We start from the raw sequence: 22,164 nt of genomic DNA on the forward strand, positions 1-22,164 counted from the left end.
AAAAAAATAGATTTTTTATCTGTCAGAAAAAAGAATAAAAAATGACTGTTTTAAAGGTCCCGTTCTTCATGATCCCATGTTTTAAACTTTAGTTAGTGTGTAATGTTGTTGGTAGAGTATAAATAATATCTGTAAAATTCTAAAGCTCAAAGTTCAATGCCAAGCGACATATTTGATTTAACAGAATTCGCCTACAAAAAACGACCCGTTTGGACTACATCCCTCTAGTTCCTGCAGTAATGATGTCACTAAAACAGTTGGTTTTGACTAACCTCCGCCCACAGGAATACACAAAAAAGGGGGCGTGGTCTTGTTGCGCTCCGACGGAGAAGAAGGAAGAGCTGCGTTCGTGTTTGTCGCCATGTGTTGAAACGCTGTTATTTTCATCTCAGAGTCCAATCACCTTTGTTTGGGCTTCCAAGGGACGCTGTACTTGGAGATTAATGGTTACAATTTATGTTTAACTCGCTTCCCGAAAATTAAAATTCCAAATGTAAAACTAGCACATTTTGCTGAGGACAGCTTCTCAATCAGTTTAATGTCGGATTTGCACAAAGATTATTCTTATTCTTAAGTGTATTTTATTATTCAAGTTGGTGCGTTTAACAGTTTATGTAACTTATTACACAAAGGGCAACACTGTTTAGCTTTGTTAACTAGATGTTAGGCTGTGCAAAAAAATCAAATGTGATTTTCATGCGCATCTCGTCAGTAAAAACGCTTTTGTGACTATAAATTAAATTAAAATTAAAAAATGTATGCATTTAGCAGACGCTTTTATCCAAAGCGACTTACAGTGCATTCAGGCAATCAATTTTTACATATCATGTGTTCCCGGGGAATCGAACCCCCAACCTTGCGCTTGCTTGCTTGCTAGCGCAGTGCTCTACCAGTTGAGCTACAGGAACACTAAAATAAATAATAAATACATCTCCTGCACATGCTCCTGCCCACTTGCTTCTCAAATCTAGCCCAATCGCACTACCAGGAGGGCAGCCTGCTCTGAGCTGGTGTCGAATCACAACACAGGAACCGCTGGCACAATCAGAACTCGTTACGTATTTCTGAAGGAGGGACTTTATAGAACAAGGAAGTCATCAGCCCGTTTTTATGACAGTGAAAACAGCGGTATACAGATAGGTGAATTGTGTGAAAATACTGTGTTTTTTTACACGCGAAACATGAACATGTTATATTGCACACTGTAAACACAATCAAAGCTTAAAAAAAAGCACAAAAAAACAGGACCTTTAACCTCGCTTGTAAAGATGTGAATTTACAGAGTAAGTTTTCCTTTCAGGGGCTTCATACTTTCCAGCTTAGAGTAGAGAAGAGTGCCTGAACCATACAAGACTATTAAGAAATTACAATCATATTAGTTTTCTAAATTATTCTTGCATATAACTGGATACAGATCAACTTTAAGAAAGACTTAACACTAGATCAGAGATTTGTACAGTGGCAGTATCATGTTTAATTAAAAAACTACAGACAAAAAAACTACATACCCACAATCCTTGAGTGAGATCAACAAATCAGAGAAGTCAGAGTTATTTCATTTTATTTTTGGAATATTTAGCAATAAATGTGAAATATATTGAGTATATATTATTTGTATGTTGATGTTTTACACTTATAACCAGTGTTTTATGTTGTGGCATGCAGTGCTTTTTATGTTGCTAAAAATGAACGTTTTCTTATTTTATTTCTTGTTTTAATGTACATTCTTGCTTAAAAACACAGACTAATGTTTCTCCATTTTTTGGAGTTCTTTAACTGTTCTATTTGTATTTTCATTTGTTTTATCTGATTTAACTTTATTTTATGTATTTATTTTTAACGTGTTTTTCATTCACACAATAACTTACATGTAGTATTCAAGTTGCTACTATGAGTTACCCAGAGTCAGTCACAGTTTCTATTTGCGCAACAGCTGTGGTATCACCTTGAACCATAGTGTAAGCGACGAAAGTAAACATCAAAGATAACAGCATCTATAACACTGAAAACTGTCCAGGGCATTTCCGTTCGCACAGTAGGCATTCAATTAAAATATGGTTGTGCATCTTGAAAATGTACAGGTGTAAGTTTAGTGGTAGAATGTGATTGTCACTCTTGTAAATAACTGAACCTGAAGCTGGAATAACTACGTGATTTTTGCCCAGATTATTTCCCCAATTTAGAGTCTGGAGATGTTGGAGATACATTATACACCACAAACATTTTATCATCTTCAGCTTCATGTAAACTTAATGTGGAGTGCCATTGTATCTGCAGTACAAACTTGGTGAACTTGTATAAAGGTGAACACTGCTTTATCCTTGGTCAAATACTGTGCACATGCCTTTAGTGCACTCAAAGTTCACCTAGACACTCTCTCTCTCTCTCTCTCTCTCTCTCTCTCTCTCTCTCTCTGCTGATGGTCTGTGGTTCATCTCTTTGGCATTACAGCTGTAACGGGGGTTGCATTGTTGCAAGTCCAGCCTCAATCTAGAGGTTAAACCTGTGTGCTTACTTAAACGCAAACATGTAGCTTCCACCACACAAGGTGGTTGAGTCTCTCGTTTGCCACAAATTTCAGTCCTATAATTCTGCTTGGAAGCTATTCAGTCATACAGAAGAGAGTTGTTATAATGGTGGTTTGGAATAAGGGCTGTTTGTCTGACAGCGGAAAGGCTGCTGTGTTGAACAACAGCATGTTGTCTGAAGGGAGGATGGGCAGATAAACATATTCTGGTCAGACAGTGGCTGCTTGATAATTAGCTGGAATGTTGAACCTCAGTACTGTTCCACCATCTATGTGTTCTGTCGTTCCAAAATTTTATCATTCTGGATTGTAATATGTTATTTGTTTGTGAGTTTATTGCTAAACTCTGTTTTAAAGGGTTTTGGATAGATAAAGTTCTGCTTAGTTGTGTGGTTCTTCATCAGACCACTAGAGGGCAGCCTAAACTTGATGCTTTTTTATTTTTTATGTATAAGTGTTTATTTTGGTCTCAAATGTGGCTTTGACTTCATCTTTGTAATGCTGGTAAATTATTATATTATTACACTGTTATTAGACAGTTATTACTACCATAAATCGTAATAGACACTTTTTCCCTCATGTTAACCAAACATGTTTGTTTGTTTTTCCTTCATTTTCAACATTTTATCCATTGTGTTTTTGCAATTTTTTTTTTATGTCACATTTTGCTGCTAATGCAGTAAACCTCTATAAAACACGGCTATGGGTAAATTTATTATTATTATTATGGTTATCTGGGTTATTTTTAGTACTCTATTTTATAAAAATTATTCTGGTCAGAGTCTGGTCATTGATTAAATGTCTTTGTATGCCGAATGCCTGATTATTCTCACCATTCGTTTTGCTTTCTCCTTGTCAGATGTGTGTAACAGCACTGATCTTCCTGAGGTGGAAATCATCAGTTTGCTGGAGGAGCAGTTGCCTCATTATAAGCTGAGAGCTGACACTATATACGGCTATGACCACGACGACTGGCTCCACACACCTCTCATCCCACCCGACGTCAACCTCGACCTGACCACTGAACAGATCGAGGAGACCCTCAAATATTTCCGTAAGCACACAATCACTCGCTCTCGTCCTGCTTCTCTACTTTTTGCGCTTTAATTCATTGTCTTACCTGACACTCATGAAGTTTTCTTTTCCTCTCACCATATTTTCCACAAAGCTCTTAAAATCGTTTTATCCAAAAGTCTATCAGTGCTGCATTTTTGTAACTTGTTTACTGGAAATATCTGCATTTTATGCACAAGTTAAATCAGAAGATTCTTTTTATGATCTCATTTTCCATGTATAAATGACTTATGATACTTAAGATAGAATTTGGTTAATACATGTACAGTTGTTGGTACAGTATGTGACAGCTGTGTTTCGTAGCCACAACAGTCGCATCGACAGGCAGCCGTCCTTCACTGCTGCTCATTGGCATTGGAGTGACACCAGTTTTAAGTTGATAGGTCTGTTAGATCAGTTCCTTTTGCCATGATCTGTCCTTGAGTTCGATTAAACACTGAGCTCGTCACCATTTGACCACATGCAAAACTTTTATTTTATTCAGTATTTAACAGACAGATCTGGAATTGACCTTGCATCTTGCCAGACTCTTGTTGAAATAGTAAAATGAATGCAGTTAACATTGTAATGATTATGTTTTGGCCTCCCTGGAAAATTATTTTACATAGAAATGCAAATGTGTTCCAAAATGTCCAGTGCTACAGTATAAACAGATTCGGTTCCCTTGTATTTATTTATGATTGATTATAATATTCTTTCTTTCTTGACATTTAAATACTGTTATTATAGCTGTCTTTCGGGGTACAAGAAATAATTTACAAAGTAAATAACTTACAAAGTAATTTGAAAACTTTCTGTGAGATTTAATTTCACAAACAGCGAATCACCGCACTTTCTCTCTCTCTTTCACATTCAAAAAATGTGCAAATGGCTTCAAATCACCACATCACGTCTGCATTATAAGCGAGCTGCCCAGTTGACACAGGAATTGTCACTTGCACAGTTGAGGCAGTGTTGCATCGTCACTGAAGTTTATAATTTGCACTTATTTAAAAGTGTTGCCAGTGTTTAAACCATTCAGCACTCACATGCTCTTCTAGAGACTATGCATTGCACTCATATGCACACTCAAAGCGCACACACATCTGCCTCACATACTCTCTAAAAAATTATTCAGGGGACCTGTTACCACAACTTAAATTCTAAATGAATAATTTAATAAAACCTTTTAAATTGCAAACATTATTTTGTTGAGTGCAGAGTTTGTTGAGTTACATAATAGTGCTGATCATTACATTAACTTGACAGTGAGTCAACTGATCAGTGCCTTAACTTGACAAAGTGACAATAAGTGAAGAAGACTTTGTTGAATTATGAGTGAGTCATTGAATTATTCACTCAAGTGATTTGTTTAAAACCACTGATTAATTTAGAAAAGAACCCCACTACTGTGTGCTGCTTGGAAATGCGTGGTTGTTCCTGTTGTGTTTTTGTTTTAAACATTTTTGTTTGTTTGTTTTTGTTTTGTTCTTTAAGCAAAAAGTCAAAGTAATTGCCAATACTGTCTAAAATATAAGTTACTCAATATTAACTTCCTTAATGTTAACTTCTTATTGTGTGAATTTTAGTAACTTTTTTATTTTTAATGCATTTCAATACTTTAGTTACTTTACTTAGTTTATTTTTTATTTTTTACTGACAGTCTCCCCAAGTTATTTGTCAACAAAATCGCAAAATCAAGTTTTCAAGTTTTGGAAATTAAGCCAAAATTGATACTTCTTTTTTTTTTTTTCACACTATGCTGTGGTCATGCCACGTTTTAACATTATGGGCCCTATTTTAACGATCTAAATGCAACGTGTAACGCACACGGCTCAGGTGCACTCAGGGCGTGTCCAAATCCACTTTTGCTATTTTAACAACGGAAAAACGGTCCGTGCGTCGGGGCGCATTTTTGGAATGGGTTGTACCTATTCTCTTAATGAGTAATGGGCGTAATGTTCAGTAAACCAATCAGAGTGTCATCTCCCATTCGCTTTAAGAGCGAGATGGCACAAACCCCCATTGTCTTTAGCCCTAAATAATATGGAAAATATGTGTCATTGCTGTAATGCAAAATATATAAGTAATAGTAGCTGTAGTAGTTTTAATTGTAAAGGTCATTTGTAAGTCACTGAATATAATTTTTGCCTGATTTGTGCTAGAAAAAAATATTGATGATTGGGTTTATTCTTTGCAAAAGAAAGCACCATGTTCTCAGTTCTTTTTTCAAAAAAAAAAAAAAAATTACAATGTAAAAAAAAAAAAAATCTTAATAGTCCTTAATGCATTTTATTTTTCTTTTAATTTTTCCCTTTGTTTCCTCTGATCACTCCTCATATCTCACAACTCCATAAATCTATTACCCGACCAGCATGATGTCATCAGTGTGTGCCTTTCACCCATAAGCCGAAGAACTGGCAGCTGGAAAGTCATCAATAGCAGGTCCACGGCACAGGAAAATGACATCATAGATGAACGCAAGCTTGTGATTGGATAATTTACACCAGGGATGCCCGACCCTGCTCCTGGCGATCGACTGTCCTGCAAAGTTTAGCTCCAATCCTATTCAAACACACCTGAAGCAACTAATTAAGGTCTTTAGGCTCACTTAAAAATTAAAGGAAGGTGTGTTTCATTAGGGTTGGAGCCAAACTTTGCAGGACAATCGATCCGACAGGATTGGGCACCCCTGATTTACACCATTCAAGTATACATTGTCATGCTCAGTAAAGTCAAATAAGCAAATATGATCAAATGAAATCAATAAAGTATTTCAGTTTGCAATGAATATCAAGAAAAAGCTTTTATATAGATTAAAGAAGAAAAATCCAGGATTTAAAACGTACAGGACAACTGCACATTAAGAGTGTCTCCGTTTTTTTCACCATCCTATTTGTTGCAGTTCTTGGCACAGTGAATTCTTTTGGCAGGCAGACAGCAGCAGAACACCTACCATCACTGTACAAGCACTTATACTTGAGCTGAGCAGCAAAATGAAAGACGCTGCTAGATGCCTGGCAGAAAAGATCAGTGGAAGAGTGATGGGGAAATACATGAGGAAGTTCAGCAGCAGAGCACATGCAGACACATGCAGTCACTAATACAGGCTGGAGTCAGAGCCAGTTGTCATGGCAACCTTTATATAGGGAGGCGCCTTGGAAATGGGGAGAGATGAGGAGACCAGGTCAGGCTGTGACGAAGCAGCTCTGAGGAAGTGCACTCTGATTGGCTGGCTTTGCTGGTAGGAGCCGCCCTCCTGAGTGTGATACAACCTTGACTATAGCGGTACAGTTTCCTTGCGCAACACTGCTGGCTTTTAGAGACACTGCATTTTTTCCCTTCATCATCTCTTGTTCTCTGACCTTGTGTGTGTAGAATGTCTTGTGACGAGTCAGAGGCAGATCGGTAGATCGGGCTACCATGCTGCTGGGAGAATGGGTGGCCATGGGTACATGTATGTGTGTGTGACCTCAGACGCCGGACAGGAGAGGCTGAAGCTCAAGACTGAGGGAGACTGAGCATGCAGAGGTTTGTGGAGGCTGATTACTACGAGCTGGACTGGTATTATGAAGAGTGCACTGACGGTAAGACCATGGTGGAAAAATCCTGTCGGCTGCCACTAAGTGGGAATAATTGGGCGGAGGGGTGGGGAGAGTTAGCCGTGGGAATTAAACACTTTCAGAAAGTTAGTAAGTAGCAAGGGCTGCCATGGATGAGACTGTGAAAGAACGCTGAAATAAGATTTGGGCCGAGGCATGTGAATGACAGAGGTACTGTGGAGGTACCTCTCAGCTCCTGTGTTCCCACACTCAGCACCATTTCACCTTGAAGGGTAACTTTTTAAAATTATTTGTATTAATAAGTCACAGACTTTATGTAATGCTTAAAAGATCGGAAGTTCATATATTTATATTAAATATATATATATATATATATATATATATATATATATATATATATATATATATATATATATATATATATAAAAGAAATGTATATATATATTTGTTATTGTATTTATATTTTATATTCATTTTAATCATAAATAATAATTTTATTATCAATAAAAAATTTTTTTTATTAAATTAACAATTATTTCCCCCAAATTTAGTTAAAAGTTTAAATGAAAAATGTATTAGATTTTTAATGACAGCACCACTCAAGCTGACAAGAAATTTACAAATTTTGTGTAAAACCTGATGATCATATTATCCAAAATTATTTAAGAATGTTCCAGACAGCATCCTGTGGCAGGCAAAAAAAAAAAAAATAAATAAATAAAATAAAATGTACTTTTTTTTTTTCTTTTTTTAAATCATTACATGTAAGATATTCAGAATCTTAAATAATTTGTAATAGTCTTATGTCAACATTACTTGTTTTTTTTATTTAATGATGTATTAATTTTTTATTTATAATTTTAATAAGTTTTAAAATGTATTATTATTATTATTATTATTATTATTATTATTAATCAGATTTAATTTACATTTGAAATCCAAGGTTTGTAATTTAGTCTCAGACTTCTGGACCCCCAAGACATGACAGTTCTTAATATTTGAATGCACTTGTTTGGTTTTGAACTTAATAAAGTGTTCCCTTTAAGACTTCTTAAAAAGTCTAGATGCCTATGTTTCAGCAGAAGTGCCTAATAACCATAAGTTTCATTCACTTGTCTCATATTCTTAAAGCAGAGAGGCATAAAATGATTCTTATGTATTCAGGTTTAAATCACATTCATAACCCAGTCAGTTACATCTGAATACACATAGCCATGAAATCTCACTTGTCTGTTGTTCTGTCAAAAACATTTTTATATATTTGTGCAAATCAATAAAATGATTGTGCACACACTGACATTAAGTTTCAGTGCTACCTCTGAGGTCAGCCACTGATGATGCGCTGGTGTGTAGACATTATGAAGTCATGCCCCCCGGCTGTTTCGCAAGCAGCAGGTTATATCACAGCACTGCACTCTGATCTATGCCTGCTGGATCTTTTATTGCTTTCTAATGATTGATTGCTGCCCTTATCCTTCCTTCCTTGTAATACCTTGTGCTGTTATGATTCCTGTCATTTACTGCAATGTTGTGTTGGCATGCAGTGTATTATTATGCAAGTTCAGGTGTCAAGTAATGCATGTGCAATGTTTATTTAGTCATGCCTGGTCTATGATGAATAGTTAACTGTCTCAATTTAAAAAAAAAAAAACATAAATGAGTCACATAAGTGGATCATTTAATACAAGGTAAAGACAGTAATAAACAATGCAGAGGTGTTAGATGGAAGCGTACGTGTTTTAAAACACACCAACTGTTGTTGGCTGTCAATCTTACAGTCAAAACAGAAATCTCTCAGGCTGAGACTGTGGTGTGAAAGACTAGTCAGAGACATGTAAATATTGTATGTGTAATGGCTTACTGGCCAGATATGAATTCATGAGTTTCAAGTCTATGCAACATTAAACCCAAATGACCAAACCAAACTATCAGTTACAGATCATTAGTGCACAATATAAGCACTTTGTGGATGATTCTCAGTGTATGTAATAATATGATATGTTTGTGTTTAAAATGAACGGTAAGAATATCGTACCGAGTTTTTTTTTTTTTTTTTGGCCCATATTCTTTGCTGTGGTTTGGCTCTCTATTCCTCCCATACTCCCATTTTCACTTTCTCCTCCCCTTTTAAAGTTTTCCCAGCCCTTCACCTTATTCTTCACCATTTTCAGTCAGCTTTTTCTTGCTTTTACATTTAGGCTCTTCAATGGAGCTAAAGCACAAAGGGTCAGCCATGGTTCAGTTCACACTAAAGAAAAACCCGCCTCCTTCACGCCCTCAGCCATTGTGGCATCGTCCAGTTCCTGTCACGCTATTGTGTCTCCATAGGAATGAAGGCCTTCAACAAACCACATTTAAAAAGTAGCGCTGCAGACTCCATTGCAATTATAAACAATTAGCATTCTGTCGAAATAACAAGTAATGAGTGATAACAAAACAAACCCAGACATTATTAATATGTGAATTATGTCACATTGTTAGACTAGGTGGAGTTGCACAAGAGTAGAAGTGTTGTTATCAAACACCGTATGCCTTCACACTCTATTTGTCAAGTTATTGAGTTTAAAAGGGTAAAGTCTATTACCATATTACGCTATCATAAACTTAAATGATTCAGCACGTTGCCTAGAAATTTTTGTTTAGCTATTAGTTTTGTGTGGCAAGTTATTAATCAGTCCGGTCGAAATTTTATTTATTTTGTATTTATTTTATTTTATTTGGGTAGACACGTCAACATACAATAATTATATATACAGATGGATGAATGATCACAAATACTGAACAAAATAACTATTATGTTTTTGATAATTCTAAATGATTATAAGACATTTTATTATTTAAGTTTTATTTTACATTTTCTAAGTGTAGCTTGGTTTCAAATAATATCAATTACCTAGAACCAGAAGCCCTGTGACTTCAGAAGTCACACAAATCACAATGTAACGTTATCAAAATTAGCCAACTGCATTAAATTATTATAATTGAAAATGTAATATAATTCATTATGACCACACGGAATCAAGCGATCAATCGATTCAAAATTAATAATGACTCGTAAACATTTGTATGTCTGTAAAATTCATACATAAATGATGATTAATACAAATTAATGATTAATATCACATTTAAAATACATAGAGATCGTGTTTAAAAAGTGAAATAATTGAAAATTAGTTATGCAACTATTTTGATGATGGAGTAGTGTGTGTGTAGGAGGGAAAATATGCTTAATTATTAGTATTATTTATTTATTTATTTATTTTAAGTAGTGCATTTATACAAGAATTTATGTATTTTTGGCACACTTCACATAACAAAATTATTCAGATTTTAAATTAAAATATGTAGCATATGTTTGCTAACAGGTGTGCCATTTTGTCCTTTGTAATTTGACTTAATGGTTGCTGTTGTGTCAGATGTCCTGTTTGCCTTCTCTATGGCGATGTGGAATGTTTTCATCAGGGAATAGCACAGGCTCCGCCCACACAACAGGTGTAGTCAAACACAACTCAGTCACGCCTAGATAGGTTACCACGGCACGTCAGTGGAAAGTACCATTCTGTCCTCTGCAGAAGGGGGGGAGGGACTTTCTTTAAAGTCTTAAGTTAGACTAATCTTAATCTAAATCCTTCTGTAATTTTTTACAGTTCTATTAAAAAATGTTTGCCGTTTTACAAAAATCTAGTTGGGTTATTTTCTTACTTAAGTGACACATCACTTGCTTTTCCTTATCTAAGTGGTAGCATCCTAGTCTCCTGTGACAGGTGTGTGTATGTCAGAGACAGTCTATCTGATGTTTGAGATAGAGTTAATCGTCCTGCCCAACATCACGGTCTCACAGATGGCTGTGGACGTGAGGTGGCTGAGACAGCCTGGGCTTAACTAGCCCAGTGTCAGCATGGCATTGACTCTGGATCACTCGAATGAGGAGTACTTTGAGTTTGACTCCTCTTCAGAGGTCCTGGAAATATCTACCTCGTCTTACATTAGCTCAAACAGTGCTGATGATGAGGAGGATGTGGAGCCTTTTACCCTGGAGGAAGGTAGAGTACCTGTTGCTTTTGACATTTTGATCCTTTTAAAAGTCAAAAGTCCTAGTGCTTTCAAAGACAGGAACTGTCACAGTATCTCAGTGTAAGTGGCTCATTTTGAAATCTAAACAATCTAAACAGGTTTTTCCATCCTTGGTTGGTGATGACATAGGGCATATAAAATGCACACAATGTGTCAGATTCTTCATCTCGTCTGGTTTCCATTTCTTTCTGATCTTATCAATATTTGTGTTTCATAATATTCGGTGTAAACACTCAGGCAGTCATTTGTGTCAGAACATCATTACTGATGTTAGTGCCGGAGGACATCGGGGAGTTACACAGTTTGAATCATTTAGTTTCAGTGTATTAATCATAAAGTTTCAGGAACAAGTATTCAAATATGATTTAGCTTGTGGCTAATTAAGGTCACGGTGTGCTGTTTAGATTTATTATGAATTTGCTCTGTCCCAGAACATTTCTTAAGGTTGATCATGTCAACACACAACAGACCAATCTCATGGTATTACAGCGTGCATGCCAGCACGTACTGAAAGTATGCTATTATAGAACAAGAGTAAAACTGAACTATATCTAGGTTTTGTTTTTTAGTTTTTTTAGTTTTTTTTTTTGGTCTAGGACTTAGTTTTGACACTAATTTTCCTCCTGTATTGATTTAAAATTATCACATATCACATTTAAAATTGATTTAAAATTAAATGTGATATTTTTAAGTAGAAATAGTATTTTTTTGTAAAACACTTTCTCTTTTGTTTTTTACAGTGTACACTTTGGTGTTGAGTACAATAATAATAACAATAAAAATAATACAAATAACTGCTATTATTATTATTATTATTATTATTATTATTATTATTATTATTATTATTATTATTATTATTAATTGACAATAATAATATATTTTGAGTCTCCTACGTATAAAAACAAAAGCAAGTTAAAACCTGAATATATAATGAATTATTTATAAATATTTTATTTTTAAACTAACACTAAATCATAACCATATTTAATTATGGTTGTTTGTTTGTTTGCCCTATTTGTAGGTAAGTCTTCCTGTATTTTATCGTTATATATTTAATTACATATAGACAGTGTAAAGAAGTCATGTTTATATATAGTTGTTTTATTATTATTATTTTTTATTAACTTATTACAGTGACAGTCACCCCACAGAAACCTTGAGTAGGTAAAACACACTCTAAATTAAAAAAACAAAACAAATGCATTTTATCTTTATAATCAGGTTTATAAAGATATGTGATTTTATTCTAGAACCAGTTAGCTGTGCTTTTTAGGGTTAACATTTTTAAAATCAGTTGCATGTGTTAATAATTGTGACACTATTTCACTGTAATACAAACTTACCTAATTAATTGTTATGTTTTAGTACTGTGAAATGCATTAAATAATTAGTACCAAAACTCATTATATCCTTCTTGTGTTATAATGCATTATGCTTTTTAGCAGTGTAGCAATCAGTAGGTAGATTAAATCTGCAATGTTAAATTGCATTGTGTATTTTCAAGCATACTGTATATAAAATAAACAGAACCTTATTAACAGTCCACATATAATGCATTATATATAGGCTTGATTGAAAGTGTTAATAAAAAAGCTGTAAATGATTATTTCTGTATTTGCACAAGTGAAAACTAACCTCTTGTGGAAGGTTATTTCAGGACCAAGAAAGTCACCTTTATTAATGCACTAAACAAGATGTGTGGGAGCTATTAATGCCTGACTGTCTTCTTTGTGTCCGGTTTACATTGTGGGAATATTTGTCTTTGTGCTGTGGGATCTGTTCTGATGGCAGGTCGCCGTGTACAGTTGCTGTTACCAGTTGTCTCACCAGTTTGTCTGGTGTTAAGTGTCATGGTACGGGGGTCACTGAGTGTATGTGTACCCATGCTGGTGGATGGAAATATTTGTTATCAAGTGTGAAGCACCCTGTCCTGGGAACTTAGACCAACAGCTGTTAATAGTATAACTTAGTCTTTAATGAGTGTTTACCCATGTAAACAAACCTCGCTAAACAGGTTAATGTATTTGTGATGGCCACTGAACTATGAAAGTTACATAATGTGATCTCCCTAAACATAGTGAGAGATATTTAGGGGTATATACTGTATGTTGGATATGACATACACAGTCAAACTGAAGTTTTAACACCCATGCCCGATCTTTACATTGGCAATTTTTGAAACATAGGAATTGTCTAAATATGCTAAAACATATATAAATATCTAACATTTATTATTTATATTCCCTATGTTGTTTTTATTTTTATTACATATCTTTAATCAAATTAGCAACCCATTTAAAAAAAAAAAAAAAATCTAGTTTGTATTAATTATATATATATATATATATATATATATATATATATATATATATATATATATATATATAAAACAAATTCCTAAAGAAATGTTACAATGTTACAAAATATTTCTATGTAAAAAAAAAAAAAAAAAAAAAACATTTTAAATTGAAATAATATTCCGCAATATTGTCTCACAATAACTTTTTTTAATCTACTTTTTATCAAATAAATGCTGTCTTGGTGAATAAGACACTTCTTTCAAAAAACATAAATAAAATAAAATAAAATAAAATCTTACCTTCACCTAAATTCTCAGCACTAGTGTGAACTGTTATTATTTATGTTTGATAAAAGTAATTTCAAGCATTTAAGATTTAGTTTTAACGGTCTTTTAAATCACAAACAAAACTAATTTAGTCAAAATTGTCCAAACATTTAAATGATTGTTTCAGTGATCTTTTTTTATTTTATATTTATTGAAATTAGTATGATAAGCTTCTGTCACGTGACAGTCATTTTTTATAAATATTTAACATTATTATTTGTATTATTGATTTTAATGGTTGAATTATTAAACACCTATTGGAGGCTGATCTGTTCAGGACTTTGGTAATTGTTCATAAATGAGAATAATATCACAGAGCAATACCATTTCTGTACTTTGAGATGCATTGGGTGGATCTGTTATGTTACTATTCATCCGTATCCTATCAGCCATTGTTGTAGTGTGACTCACAGTTCATAACAAGATCTGCTGATCTAAGTTTAACCTACAGTACTGTATAATAAAACCATGAGTTAAACTATTGCTCCTAAAGAATTATTTTCCACCTTGATCAAATAATAACACTGAAAATATTCTGCATTCTTGCCTGAGTTGATAGTTTCAGGAGAAGAATAAAATATGGAGCTGATGAGTGTTTAAATGAGTCTTGCTCAAGGAATGTTTCTGTGTAGTTAATAGTTGGGTGTTGCAGGCAGGTCAATGTCTGGGTGTTGGGTAGAGTCTCTGCTCTCTTTGTGCTGACTGTGACGCAGATGGAAATGTCTGCTTTGCATTTGATTCTTTAACACCATACTGAACTCAAAGAGTTTTTTGTGCTGCTTTTGAATAGTTGGAAGCAGTATCATGGTCTAGTGTCCTTCTCAACAGCAGTACAGCAATAATGTAAATGTACTGTTTGTTGTCCTAATTAAAATGAAAAATAGATTCCCTTAAAAGTTTTGGGGCAGGAATATGTGTTTGTCAATCCAGTGAAATGTATTTTTTCTTATGCATATATTTACTTTATGATTAATTATATTGCGCATTGCTCTGTAAAATAATTTCATATTTGGACCACATTTGTAATTTTACATGATCATATATATATATTTTTTTTATCATGTAATATAAATTTTTTTCTTATATTGTAAATGTATCTTTGGAGCACATCTTTATTGCTTGATAATATTTTTATCACGCAATAAAATATTTTCTTATATTGTACTAAAAATGCTTTGCTTCAAACATGTCGGCAGGTTGTGACTATAATAAATCCATAGAGTTATTTATAATCTGGACTATGCTGACTTGTTGATAATGACAGAATATGATGATAACGGTTGTGTATCATCTCCACTGTGATAAAATAGAAGATTTCCCTGGAGAAGCAAAGATAAGATTGTGAAAGAAAGTCAGTTAGACAATATAACATGGAAAATAGCCAAAACATCGGTTTATTATAAATCAGTTTATAAATCATTATTTGATCCTTCTATAGACCTTATGTAGCTCCGCCCCTTTTTCCAGCGCTGTGTTCATTGTCTTCCGTCGGTATTTCTATGTACAGTCGCAAAAATGTATTAATTAAGCGCTCATTTTAAAATCTTCCGGGTCTGCTGACATTTGTTAAGACATCTGCTTCGAACATTACAATGCTCATGACAATTTTTTTTACTCTGCAAAAGTAAATTCTTCAAAAGTGATGCTATAGTGCTACAGGAAAAGACAAAATTCTAAAAATGGCTTGAAGGTCTATATTATTTACGGATTTTGGAATCACTGCAAAGACCAATCAAAATTATGCATTATCCCTTGTGGAAAAAAAGAAGTGCACTTAATTACATTGAATCATGTATTCAAAATCTAAAAGAATATTTAAAAAAAATGAATGAAATGAAATTAGAATTAATGAAATTAGAAAAAGCCATTTAAGTGTACTTTTAAGAGTATTTTCATGACTGTTTATGAGATATAAAGATGTACTTACAGTAAGTCCCACTTAAGCGGGTCACACTAAAGCAAATTGAAGCTAACTGTGTTTAATATAAACTTTTTATATATTTTAATTTGCTGAAAAACTGCAACAAAAAGGAAAAAGCTGCAAAAAAGAAATCATTCAGTAATGTTAGGGTTAGGTTTTAGGGTTATTATTTTCAAAATAAGTATGTTTTGTATATTCAAAATTAGTATATGTTATAAATATAAAGTAATAAATATCCGGATGAGTTCTGAGCATGCAGACACCTCTTATATTACTGTATATACTGGTACTTTTGTGTTTTATACACAGTGTACCTGTAACTTAGAATTGTTTATTCTGAGTTTGTCATTGAGTATGTCATTTTTTTTTTTTTTTTTTTATTCCTTTGTTCCCACAGTTCTATGTGCTGATCGAGTGGGCCAGATGACTAAGACATATAATGATATAGATGCTGTGACACGTCTCCTGGAGGAGGTAAGATGTGGGAAGGGGGAGGATGGGTCACAGCTGTCATAAAAAAAAAAAAAAAGTAAATTTTTGGGGGTGTAAAATGTGTGCCATGTGTTGTGATGTAGGTCTACCCGTGTACCATAATAGTGAATGTTAAGCTAAACACAAAACTTATGGGGTCACTTTGTGTTTCAATTCAGAAAGAGCGGGATTTGGAGTTGGCGGCTCGAATTGGCCAGTCTCTGCTGAAAAAGAACAAAACCCTCAGTGAGAGGAACACCCTCCTGGAGGAACAAGTGGAGCACATACGAGAAGAGGTAAGAGACGAAATCGAAAGGTGAGACAAGCATGTAGGCTAATGTCATCTTTTCTTTCCAAATTTTGTTCCTAAAAACATTCTTGTACAAAACAACACACTCTATTTGAGTCTACAGTTATTGTTGCGTGCATACGGTGACTGTTTGTATGCATCCGTGCAGGTGTCTCAGCTACGTCACGATCTGTCGATGAAGGATGAACTCCTGCAGTTCTACACAAGTGCAGCGGAGGAAAGTGATGGAGAGTCTGCTTCTACCACACCGTGAGTCCATTAATAATAGAACTCCACACAAGTTGAGGTATCACAAATGCATTAATAAATACCTTACATTTTATGGAGTTCTATTATTTTTCTTTTTTTTGCCTGAAAATTGTACAAATCAGTTATTTTCAGTGAGGAGATTTCTATGTACTAAAGGAAGCACATCTGTTTGTGGTCTTTCTTTGCAGTATTCGCAGAACTGACTCCTCTTTTACGGTCCCGAATTACCTTCCTCTAGATTCACTACAGAAGAAACTCTTTGACCTGGAGGAAGAGAACATCGTCCTGCGATCAGAGGTGAGAGAGTGAGGCCTGGCCTTACATCCTTCAGCTGCTCATAAGACTGTTTTGCATAATATTATTCGAAACAGCCTCCAGTCGAACCTATCAGGGGTTTCAGGTATATCACATTTCCAAGACAAACACAATATGTAACCGATTAATTCCCAGATAAAGATATTTGCCAGTTATCTGTGCACTTTATACAAATAAAACTTGGAAAAAAATAATACAATAAGCAAATATAAACACACCCACATAGATATGTGGGTAGTTGAAATATAACTTTATACCATTAAAAATTTTTTTTTTTTAAACTTTTTAGATTATATGTTTTTGACACTGTAAAACAGTCAGAAGTGAATTCAGTGGCACATCAGAATGTCTCTCTTTCTTGATGCATCGCCCCCTCACTGTAACCGTAGATCTGCAGTGAAGTGTCTGGGGCATCTGACCCCAGCAGACAGGTGGAATTGCATGCCTCACTGATATGAAATCTTCATCCACACCTACCCAAGACAAAACATTTTAGAGCCTTCGGTAACAACAGATGAGTGCAAATCCAAAGACATCACCGTATAACATTTCTCAGCTAATGTGAACCCCCTTAAACTGGGCCATGGCATGAAAACAACAAGCTTTTTTGTAGCAACTCCACAGCTTTGCCTTTTGCTGTGGATATAATTCGACCTAGACTGTTTTGTTCTGCAACACGGGTACCAGACAAAACCACTGAAACAAAGAATGAGACTTGTAAAGTGATACCTCCATTGTTTATTCAGATCACTCCTTAAAACGTCTGTGTGTGTGTGTGTGTGTGTGTGTGTGTGTGTGTGTGCGCGTGCGGGTGTGTTTATAGGCAAATCACTTGGAGACCGAGACCATCTCGTATGAAGAAAAGGAACAACAGCTTGTAAATGACTGTGTTAAAGAACTCAGTGAGTAAATCCCAGAGTAAACTGATATTACATAACATCCTACACTAGTTAAATTCATTTATGTTATTCATTACCTTATTGGTCCATTGGTAGTATAGCAGTTTAGTTATTAATTGCATGAACTGCACATACTGAGGGGCTAATGTATAACTTGCTTTGAAAGGGGATTAGGGACTTTCCATGGTTTTTGTTTACCAAGGGTGCATGTGATACATGAAGTCTATCTCTTCCTCATTAGGAGATGCCAACATACAGATCTCTACGATTGCGGAGGAGCTGGCTAGGAAAACAGAGGACGCCTCTCGGCAGCAAGAGGAAATCACACACCTCCTCTCTCAGATCGTGGACCTGCAGAAAAAAGCTAAATCTGTGAGTTCTCCTCACTGTCCAGGAGACGTGATTAATGCATGGCTCTCTGAAATACTTGTATCAGATTGGTCAATATAACAGAACTGGACAATATAACACAACATGCAATCTTATAAATATAAAACTATATTAAAACTATATTTAAAAAAAATTTCAAGATAAAACCATTTAACACAACCTGCTAAATAGCTAGTTACGGGAATATGTCACCTGCTATTTATTATTATTATTATTAATATTAATCAAAATCAATGCTGCTGTGTTCAGTGTTCATTGCTAATAAGAAATGTATTAGTGAAGCATAATCATGACAGTTTTTTATTTGGTTCTCATTTAGTTTAGTTTGTTGTGCTGTCAGTTATAAGGAGCAAACTTCTGTCTGTGAATTAATTTATAATGTTTGTTATTTTTCAGTATGCACTAGAAAACGAAGAGCTCACCCAGCACTTGGGAGCTGCTAAAGATGCCCAAAGAGCACTAACAGCAGAGGTAACATGCACATACACCAGCATATTCACATACTGTAATTCAACTAAAATGCTGCCATGTAACAATTAACCATAAAATTGGTGTGTATTATCCATTGAATTGTGTTATTTGAATTGAAACAGTGATCTTTCTGATTAAATGAATTTTACTACTGTTTTCACCTGCTATCAGTCTCTTTATCTCAGTCTTTATCTGTTTCTTTCTTTCTGTAGCTAAGGGAGCTGGAGGATAAGTATGTTGAATGTATGGAGATGCTTCATGAAGCTCAGGAGGAACTGAAGAACTTCAGGAATAAAACGCTGCCTCTAAGTACACCGCGACGATTCCACTCTCTCGGCCTCTTCCCCATGGTGAGAAAAGGACAACATGCTGAAACGGATTAAAAATACTCATTAATTGCATTTTGCCCATGTCGAGTAACCGGCTTAATACCGGAAGTGCCGCATTGCATGGACAAGAATTCACGAAATGCATTATTATACAGATTTCTAAGGCTGCATGATATAATAAACCCATTAAAAAATATAATTAAGCAAGTACTACTGTGAATTCACAAATGCTACAATTCAATTAAATAAATAAATGCGATGCAGGTTTAATATATACGAACATGCGTGTAGGTTATGTTTGTGCATCTCAGAGCGGCTCCGTTCACAGGAAATGCTATTCCACACAAACATTTGCATGTGTGGAACGTCTCAATCTCCATCTCTGCATATTTTGTTTGGATTTATCATAATGTTCATCTGGGAATGCAACGTGCAACATTTCATCAGATTAGTAAGGTAAATAATTTATAAACCAATGCCAACACAGGAGAACAGATCATTATCTTTCTAAATATGTTAACTGTTCATCACGATTTCAAAACAAAAAGTAAAAAAAATCCCAGGACTATTCTCTAAACTATCGTTTTCAATGATTTCAAAATCAATATTTTGATCACTGGTGGAAGCTTTTTCTCCACAATAAGCAATAACTATGAGTGAAACATCAGAGTGCCAGCTTGAGGAATAAAAGTGAACTGCACTTATTGAGTCATCAGTCACTCGGCTTCCTTTGGTGGGTCTGAGGAGAAGGCTGGCGTGGATTACTTTATGCTCCAAAAGAGCCTGCCCACTGCCTCCATGATGAGTTGTACCTAAAGGGATGCCAGCAACAATCCTCCCACCAATGGCCCGCCCTGTTTCTACTGACAGTTCATGAGGAACTCACCAGGCCTGCCCTCTACTCTGCTCATGTTAATCCCTCTACTTCTGCTGCTCTCCTCACTGTTGATGGCTCTGAAGAACAAGCTTGTAAAAAAAATCTCACCCCTCTGGAAGAGACATGGCCAACTTAGTGGTGCTGGAGTGCCAGCTTTGGCTAAATCTAACGGAGATCAGGGATGCTGACAAGGTTGCCTTCATAGACTTGCCAGTCTCTCCCAAGGGGCTGTTTGGCCCTTTCATGTTTTTGGTGAGCAGTTTACAGCAGCACAGAAGTCATCGCAGGCAATGCATCACTTCCTGCTGAATCGCTCCATTGTGAAGGCTGTTCAAGTCAACAGAAGGCTCCTCAGCAGCCTGGCAAGCCGGCGCCAACTCAGCCCCAGCCTAAATCTGAGCATGGGCTTCAGCAGCATCCCCTGGCGGCTAAACACTACCAGTCTCATAAGCGTCAAGGCCCAGAGTGACATTGGATCCTGAGCCTCAGAAGCTGTCCTGATCCAAACGCAGAGAGGAAGAGGACAGGGTCAGTCTTGCACTTGTTCTCCATTCCTCCACTTAACTCTGAGAGAAGGAAACTTCATTCAAGCTGCATCCATCCTTCCCATTCAGTGCACACCCAAGCAAATTCCTGCTTTGATAGGAGAATCACATACTCAAAAGAGCATTTCTCTTCTCCTCCATTCTCTTACCATTAATGTCATTTTGCTTGCAAAAGGAGCCATGTAAACGGTTCCTCTAGTGAACAGCAAGTTGGGCTTTTACAGCTGTTACTTCCTCATTCTTTCCTTATTTCAGGCATCTGAACCACCCACTCATGAGCCATCAGCCATTCAAGATGCTGACTTTGAAACAGATCCTCTTGCTAGCATTACCAGAAAGACTGCTTTCTATCAGTGGATCTGAAAGATTTCAGACTTTCATATCCAGATAGCCCCAATAACAGACCATTCTAGAGATTCCATTCGGACTGTCTCTGGCACCATGCACTTTTGCGATGTGCATCGACGTGGCTCTTTCCCCTCTGAGATTTGAGCCCGTTCAGAAAAGGAACTCATCACTCACAGGCCTCACGCTTCTGCTCAGCCATTTTTAAAACAATTAATTTAGCCAAGAGCTTTCTGTTATCTCAGCCAGCGAGTAGTCCTTCTGGGGGCTGCACGGATGCGGGCATGAATTACATTAGTTGGGACTGACCTCCAGAAGGAAGGTGGTCAAGACATATGCCTCCAACTCAGGTTGGGGAGCCCTGTACGAGGTCAGACTGGCATTCGGCTCCTGGTCAAACCTGGAGCAATGCTTACACCATGTCCTGGTCTATTCAGACAACATGACGGTGGTAGCCTTTATCAATTCCCAGGGCAGTCTCAGGTCACATTCCCTACACATGATGGCTCGACGCCTCCTTTTATTGGCACAATGCATACTCCTCTCACTCAGAGCAGTTCATGTGCTGGGAAGAATGAACCAAGGGGCAAACATGTTGTCCAGGGACAACATTCAAATGATGTGGTCAGTCTTCGGCAAGGCAGAGGTGGACCTCTTCACCTCAAAAGACAGCTTTCACTGCCCAATTTACTTTTTGATACAGCCACGATTGGCCCAGCACTCGCCAGTATGCTACCAGTTGCCCCTGTTTCTCAGGTCAACAGACGAGTCAGGGAAGTCAGATATTCAGTCCCCTTGGTGGCCCCACTCTGGAAGAATCATATATAGTTCCCTGATTTGATTCAGCTGCTATCGGCAGCCCCTTGGCCAATACAACTGAGGACAGACTTTCTCTTGCAAGCGAAGGGCATGATTTGACATCTCTGGCCAGAGATGTGGAGCCATATATATATATATATATATATATATATATATATATATAGAGAGAGAGAGAGAGAGAGAGAGAGAGAGAGAGAGAGAGAGAGAGAGAGAGAGAGAGAGAGAGAGAGAGAGAGAGAGAGAGAGAGAGAGAGAGAGAGAGAGAGAGAGAGAGAGAGAGAGAGAGAGAGAGAGAGAGAAAGACAGAGTTATAAGAGGAAAACATTTCTGAATTAAATATTCTGATAAGGTCATGTGATATCAGCTAAAGTATTGTTATT

General features: G+C 36.0%; 1 protein-coding gene across 6 annotated transcripts in view; it reads left to right on the forward strand.

The window, feature by feature from the left end:
* Positions 1-22,164, forward strand: part of LOC128030970 (trafficking kinesin-binding protein 1-like) — a 48,889-nt gene that overhangs the window by 16,384 nt on the left and 10,341 nt on the right. For 3 of the 6 annotated variants that reach the window (XM_052619074.1, XM_052619069.1, XM_052619075.1), the window contains exons 2-10: positions 3,387-3,581; positions 16,162-16,238; positions 16,415-16,531; positions 16,694-16,794; positions 16,983-17,091; positions 17,933-18,011; positions 18,250-18,380; positions 18,795-18,869; positions 19,082-19,219. In XM_052619074.1, the coding sequence (XP_052475034.1) occupies positions 16,188-16,238; positions 16,415-16,531; positions 16,694-16,794; positions 16,983-17,091; positions 17,933-18,011; positions 18,250-18,380; positions 18,795-18,869; positions 19,082-19,219 (801 nt within the window). In that variant the 5' untranslated portion in view covers positions 3,387-3,581; positions 16,162-16,187. Of the gene's footprint in view, positions 1-3,386; positions 3,582-5,954; positions 7,168-10,919; positions 11,187-16,161; positions 16,239-16,414; positions 16,532-16,693; positions 16,795-16,982; positions 17,092-17,932; positions 18,012-18,249; positions 18,381-18,794; positions 18,870-19,081; positions 19,220-22,164 lie in introns of those variants that run through there. The other 3 variants (XM_052619072.1, XM_052619073.1, XM_052619071.1) reach the window with 3 other exon arrangements.

This window comes from Carassius gibelio, chromosome A16 (genome assembly GCF_023724105.1).
Source record: "Carassius gibelio isolate Cgi1373 ecotype wild population from Czech Republic chromosome A16, carGib1.2-hapl.c, whole genome shotgun sequence".
NCBI classification, from domain to species: domain Eukaryota; kingdom Metazoa; phylum Chordata; class Actinopteri; order Cypriniformes; family Cyprinidae; genus Carassius; species Carassius gibelio.